This window comes from Apis mellifera, linkage group LG8, assembly GCF_003254395.2.
Source record: "Apis mellifera strain DH4 linkage group LG8, Amel_HAv3.1, whole genome shotgun sequence".
NCBI lineage: Eukaryota > Metazoa > Arthropoda > Insecta > Hymenoptera > Apidae > Apis > Apis mellifera.
Genome location: NC_037645.1, coordinates 7,348,409 through 7,355,907, shown reverse-complemented (window position 1 = coordinate 7,355,907; position 7,499 = coordinate 7,348,409). Strand labels below are relative to the sequence as shown.

At 24.5% G+C, this 7,499-nt stretch overlaps 1 protein-coding gene across 1 annotated transcript; it reads left to right on the top strand.

Moving 5' to 3' along the window:
• The first annotated feature begins 3,534 nt into the window (after window positions 1-3,534).
• On the top strand, window positions 3,535-7,398 carry LOC409244 (2-phosphoxylose phosphatase 1). The gene is made up of 4 exons (XM_392767.7): window positions 3,535-4,716; window positions 5,143-5,310; window positions 5,426-5,991; window positions 6,054-7,398. Exons 1-4 carry the CDS (start codon window positions 4,626-4,628, stop codon window positions 6,792-6,794), a joined length of 1,566 nt encoding a protein of 521 aa, XP_392767.4. The 5' UTR covers window positions 3,535-4,625; the 3' UTR covers window positions 6,795-7,398.
• Window positions 7,399-7,499: the final 101 nt, after the last annotated feature.

Here is a 7,499-nt window from a genome sequence, read left to right as displayed (position 1 = left end):
ATTTTTAATTAAAATTTCATTAATTTTATTATTTTTTTAGGAATAAAAAATAAGAAAATATCAAATATCATATAGACATTTCGACTTTTTGTTTTATATTTCCATTTTTTAATTTTTTTATCATTTTAAAAAATGACTTTTTTTTCAATCTTCTTTCGTCTTTTAACGTATATTTTGTTCAAAAATACTTGCAAATTTGAAGCTATTTAATCCTATAGAAATAAGAAAGAAAATAACAGCGTAGAAAATGTTAAGAATGTACATTCATTCATGAGAATGATTGCATGAATGCGGTAGAAAAGGACCAATTCACGAATCTCGCAGCGGACGAACGAATAAAACGCACAACATCCACACTAGACGGAAGTAATGAACGTTACTACGCTTATCTAGTTTGATACTTCCTTCCCAGCTTACAGGCATTTATACAAGAGCGTAGGCAGACTTTCTATGGATATCATCATAATTACTATCATCATTTAGTTCAATTAATATCTCTAAGTATTTGTAATTTTTCTTATTCTAAAATATAATTATATTATATTATATTACATTACATTATTTATATTATATTATATTTCATTTTTAATAAACTATCAAATAATATTAATTATATTATACAACTGATAATCTTGAATATGTTTTATAAAATATTATTATTTTATAAAATACTTATTATTATTGAAATGAAAAACGCTGCATTTTATTGAAAATAAAAAATATTTCCTAAAAAAAGAATAAGAATAATATGTTATAAATTTATATATAGACAAAAATAATTATTTTTTACAAATAACTGAATTCTTAGCTTACATTAAATCATGATAATTTCTGTAAAGTTTTCTTTTTATTATTAAATAATCATTTCAATATACAATTTCTGCTGACATCGTTGTTATAAATGATCTATAATCGATTCGATCGATAGGCAGCATCATTAATATAATTTCTATATAATTGAAATTTCAAATTCTCATATAACCGTAATAGCATAATGTTAATAATCAATGTTATTATTCGTTATATTTTTTTTTCATTATATTATTTTCAAATATTTATAGAATATATGATTTGCATCTGAAATATTAAAAGTAATATAATAATAAATTACATTATATTTTGAAAGAAAAAAATGATAGTCACATATAATAAGTTCTTGTGATATTTTAACAGATATTTATAAAAATTAATATCATATTTTTTATTTACTCAAAGATTTAAAACATTTTTAAAAAAAAATTGTGTATATTATCATATCTTTTCAATGTTGATTTTAAAATGTAGTGATAAAATAATTTTAACATTCTCTATTAAATAAAATTTAATTTTAAATATCCATATTTTAATCATTCCAAATCCAACTGTTAACTTTATTTATTTATTTTATTAATATTTTATTAATTTCATTTTATTTTCGTTTATATTTCAGATAAATATTAAGATAAATATTCTCTGATTGCAATTTAGATAATGCTCAAAACATATTATTATTTAACGCAATAATTCATATTTTATTAAAATGAATTTTGTTAAAATGCATGTTCTCAAAGATTGTAGAGTATTAAGAAATTAATTAAAAATCAATAGTAATTTGTGTTTATGACGAGAATGAATTACGACATTTTCATGTGATGATTTTCTTCATTTTTCTCAATATCACAAAAATTTATAATGATTTTTTGCTTTTTGAATCAAATCCTTTTGCGAAATCTTCATAATATAAAACATACTTATTCACAAAAAAAAAAATAAAATAAAATAATTTTTTATTATCATAAGTTGTTATCATATTATGAAATTTAATTTCATGATGATGTAACTCTGTTGATTATCCATCACAATAATCATAATCATTATGCTTGATCTTGTAACCTTGACAAGATCATTGCCACTGTGGCGATGGCACGAGAAACAATCAGTGATTATCTGCATCTCTATTATGGAATGCCCTTATTTAATTGTATTTAATAGCTATTTATATGAATGCGCCAGATCAAATGGATTTGATATGTTTTACAAAATGATCGGTCAAGGATTATTATATTTGAATTTTTCATGATTCATTATCTTAATATTACTTTATTATTTGATTTTATAGTATTTTGTTCATATTTAATTTTGATTTTATTATCTCATTCAATTATTCTGCACAGATTCTTGAAAATCTAGTTCAAAGATTTCTATATTCATAATTAAGAAATTTTTTAATCAGAATTTTCGTGTCCTTGTATCAATCTAAATTTCAATTCAATAAAATCTTGATTTTTATTATTTCGTAATACGTGGTTTTCTTAATAATCATCACTTTTATTTCAAAAAATAATAAAAAATAAAAATTTATATAATATCATTACTTTTTTATAATAAATTTCTACAAAAGATAAATTTCGTATTTGATATATTTTTCAAACATTATCCTAGATTTCGATAAAGCTATGTAAAACATACTCTATGTTTTATTTGATTAACATATTTCTTTCGATTATTAATTGCATCTTTTACTTTTCAATGATCTAATAACATAATAAAAAATAACATAATATAAAATTTCATTTTCCTATATTTAGAAAAATCTTGATAATCATTTTGAATGTATCAAGCAGCGATGAGGAAACGGATGTTGACGTAATTTTGTAACTTTAGAAAGAACACACGTGTTTAATGTAAATACATTCTATTTAAGACTGATGTAATTGACGGTCTAGAACTCTTATATCATACCATTCAGCTCGAGTTATCTATGTAGTTCGCCTCGTGAAATCGCAGATCTATTTACATTGTCTGCCTAATTATTAATTCATATATCTACAGATTCCTTTTGTCTGTAGATGGATGTTTAACAACTAAAAATAATAAAAAATGAATCAATATTAATCTAAAATATATATTATAGAATTATCTTCTACACATTTTAGTTATTTGATGGATTCGTTTATTATCTATTTCCTTAGTTAATAAATATCAAAATATAAGTTTTTTTCAAATTATTAAAATTAACTTGAAAACACCAGTGGAATAGTTTCAGTGGAAAATGAATAAGATGAAATTTAGATATATATCTGAAATTGGAAATAGATATAGTAGCGCCTGCGCTCTTAACTAACCTATATTATTTTCATGTTTTTTATGAGATAAACTTGAGTTTAATAAATATTTACGTAATAAATACTATCGCAATTAATCCTAAAATATAAATTTGTATATATATATATATATATATATATATATATATATATATATATATATATATATATATACGTAAAAAGACAATATTACGATATTAAAAACTTTTTAAATTAAATTTTTTATACAAATATTGTAAGTGAAAATATTGAATAATTAAAAAAGTTTCATTTATTTTTGATGATCAATTTTCTATCTTGGAATAATCTTATTTTATTTTATATCCACTTATGAATCATTGGATGTCGCGCACTTTTATTGAAATTTTTTCGCACCTTTCTCAACCGCGGATCGAAATGGATTTAAAACCAGAAGGCCAAACCAATCAGGTTGCATATTTTGTACGCATGCGTACTTTGATAACCTACTCTTGTAACAAGGAACGCATATCTGTCGTAGACACAGAAAAATATTTTAGTAAGATCGTAGCTTCGGTTAATCGTGAATGATTTTTTTCAAATCTTGTTTTATGAAGTAAAATAATAAAGATGTGAAGTGATAATTTTTATAATTTCTAAAATATTGAAATGCATCTCCGACAATCCACATTTCTCATATGTTAATTGAATTCAATTCATCAATTCAATCAATTCAATTAATATTATTGTAAAAATGGATAATTGTAACTATAAAAGTTTGACAATTGAAGAAGGATAAATGATCTTTAAAGAAAAGAGAAGATTTATGTGGAAGCACTTTCGTGATAAAAAAATTTTTAAGAAAAAAATTATTCATTGATCCTGTCAATTTTTTTTCATAATTGTTTACAAAATACAGACAACGAATCTGAAAGTATAAAATTAAAACATGAATTAATAGCTTTGTGAGAGAAAAAAAGGATTTTTGTATTCGATACTAACCTGTCTCAACAGAATGCGAGTATTGAAATACCCGATATGCTTTCCGTTTAAAAATTCCTAAAATATCTATACATAAATATTAATTCATAAAATATTAAAAAAGATTCATCAACAAAATTAAAAAAAAAAATCCAACAAGAATTTGGCAATATTATATATACTTACATTCTTCTAACCAACCATGATGAGAAAGAATAATTAGCTTAGCTGTTCAACATCTTTAACAGCAATAAATCAAAAAAATAAACGAATAATTAATAATAAAATAAAATTAAATATTAAAAGTATAAAGAAATGTCAGAAGATAGGCAATTTGCATTCACCAATGTGTTCTGGTTGGAACCGTTATCGTGGAAAGTCATAAAAAATTTGCTTTATATCATTTATAGGATTTTAATTCCTCTAGATTTTTCAAAAATTATTGAGATAAAATGCAGGATCGCTGAACAAAAAAAATGCAGTTTGGAGAAGTGTCGTTGAACCGGATTTATTCTGGTTGTTTGATTCGGTATTATTATCAACGACCTCATCGAGGTCGTGAAATTCAAGAAAGACCTGGCTGGATCCAAGGTCAGCCACAGGATGTTGGCGGAAATGGTCCGTCTTTCGTACCAGCATCGAGCATTTTATTGCTATGTGATTCTGAGTGTGTGGATTTTTCTTCTTGTTGCTGGTAATTGAAGGAAATTTCGGCAGTTATTTTTTTTATTTATATTCTAATTTTTTTATGCATTATTTATAATTTTATTAATTATATATTTAATTTTTATTGAAACTGATTACTTATTATATTTTTTTTTATTTTTTATATTATTTTATGGAATAACATAATAGTTTAATTACTGTTTTTTTAGAAAATCCTTTTGATATCTTAATGCGCTATTTTATCTTAACATAGCGCTTAAAAGTAAACACGCGAAACAATGCAATTAACTGGTACATACACGATTTCATATTATCGGTTTTGTTAACTTGGTGTTAAGCATATATATAAACACGTTTAAAATTTCTTTTATTATCTGAGATTTTTTTTTTCTATCTTTTTCTGAGCAAAAAATTGAATGTGAATTTATTCCTTATATGAATTTATCCGTTATAGGTATGTACAAATATATTGGCATAGATGAAAAAAGTTCTATGCAAGCTAGAGTTATAGAAAATGACATTTCTATAAGAGAATTCCCAAGAAATTTAAAAGCTGATGTGAAAACCAAAAAAATATTTCGATTTTGTAATCCTCCTAGTGAAATTACAACAGAAACAGAAGGTAAATAAAATGTTTGTAATATTAGTAAGTTATTTTAATAAATTATGAATAATTATAATATTATTAAATTATTTTAAATTAATAAAAAATTTAAATAATTAATTCTCATTTTTAGGAAAATTAGATGGAAATTTAACATTAGGAGGAATTTTAGTGTTTATTCGACATGGAGACAGAGGCCCTTTAGCACATATTCGAAATATAAGTTTAGTGAATTGCGGTGGAGATTTTAGTTCTATACCTGAATTAGAAAATTTATATCATAATTATGTAAATTTTTTGCAAAATGTTTCCAGCTATTCCAGAACTGCTTGGGCACAATTTTTAGGACCATTTCATGGTTTTCCAATGTTGCCCAGCAATTCTAAAGATTGTAAAATTGGCCAACTGACAACCCTTGGCATTGGACAATTATTAAAAACTGGAATCATACTTAAAAATGCTTATTATCATAAATTGAATCTGGGAAATAATTCTATATCCAATAAGGATATTATTGTATATAGCACTAGGTACCGAAGGACAGTTCAAAGTGCAGTTGCATTGTTATATGCTCTATTAGAAACAGATGGTTTCCAGAATTTAGCTAAAATTACTATGCAAGAAAGTCAAAGCTATGCTTTTTGTAATACAGACTGTGCATGTCCTGCTGCTGAAAAATTTTACAAGCAATATCTAAAGGTAATTACATTTTAATCTTTTTCATGAATTTGATATTAAATTTCTTGAAATACTTCTTATAGGAAATGTCAGATCATTTGAAATCTCATCCAGCAGTAGCTGATCTTATACGACAAGCTTCCAATGCAGTCTTCGAAATTCCTGATCAAGCCCAGATGACAGATCCTAATACCTTAAAGGATGCATTGTTAACTTATATCTGCCATGGTGCTTCTCTGCCCTGCATAGACTTTAATACTCAAAGAATTTGCGTGAAAACTGAACATGTAACAAGCTTATTCACTTATACGGAATGGGAATCTAAGCAAGTGGCAAAAAATAATAGTCGCAGAAAATATGGATTGCTAAGGGCTTATGGATTACTTCGAAATATTGTTTCCTATATGTTACGAATTATTTCTGAAGCTAAACCGAAAATAGTTTTATATTCTGGTCATGATAAAACATTAGAATACCTCGCAACTGCTCTCGGTATATTTTCTGACAAATTAACAATGCCGCATTATGCTTCTCGTTTCGTGATCGAAGTTTATCGAATAAATCCGAAAAATGAAAATCACGTAGCTAGCGATTTCTATTTTCGAGTAGTGATCAATGGTAAAGATTTTACTCAGAAAATTCCATTCTGCAGGAATGCAAATTTTTATAGTATCAGTTATATCGAACGCAATGAAGTGGAAAAACGCAAAGATTCAAAATTGTGCCCAATCGAGACAATCATCAGACAACTTCACGATGATTATTTCGGACCATTTAATGCAACTAATTTCAAAGATGCATGCACTAATCATAAATATGGATAGTTTAAACGCGGCAAATTTATTAAAATGATATAAATTATCAATTGTATAATAATTTATTTAATTTTTTTGTGAAATTGATAAAATGAAAAATAACCAAAAATTAAAAATCGAATATTCTATAAGCTCTCACAAACTAGAAGTGAAATATAATCGGTGCAAATTTAAATCTTTATGAACTCAAATAAAATAATAGATCTTAATATTCTAATATTTTACAAAGAAAGTATTAAAAATATATTACAAAGAATTTCTCAGCGAATTTCTTTTATTATTAAAGCTTTATTATGGAAATCTCAAAGTATAAAATATAAAAAATGATAGTAAAATTTGCACTGTTTAGATACTGTTTTCAAACGAATAAAAAAAAGGAAGCCTTATATTCTTAGATTATATCTTACAAAATCGAATATAGCTTTAAATATACATACAAAGCTAAATGATCGCCATATATATTTTATCACATGTCTTAATGTACATATGTAAATAACTTTTATCAAACGAAAATTGTGTTTATTGTTTTTAAAATTGTTGAAAAAATTAAAATCCTATGTAGTTCCCCATCTTTGCTACAATTAAATAATATTATTTTCGTTGTTAAAATTAATTCTTGTTATACTTAAAATGGACCAAAATCCTTGTATAAGAATAATTATCACACTCAAGTGCTGTTAAATTTACGTATCTATTTAGAAAAAAATTGCACGG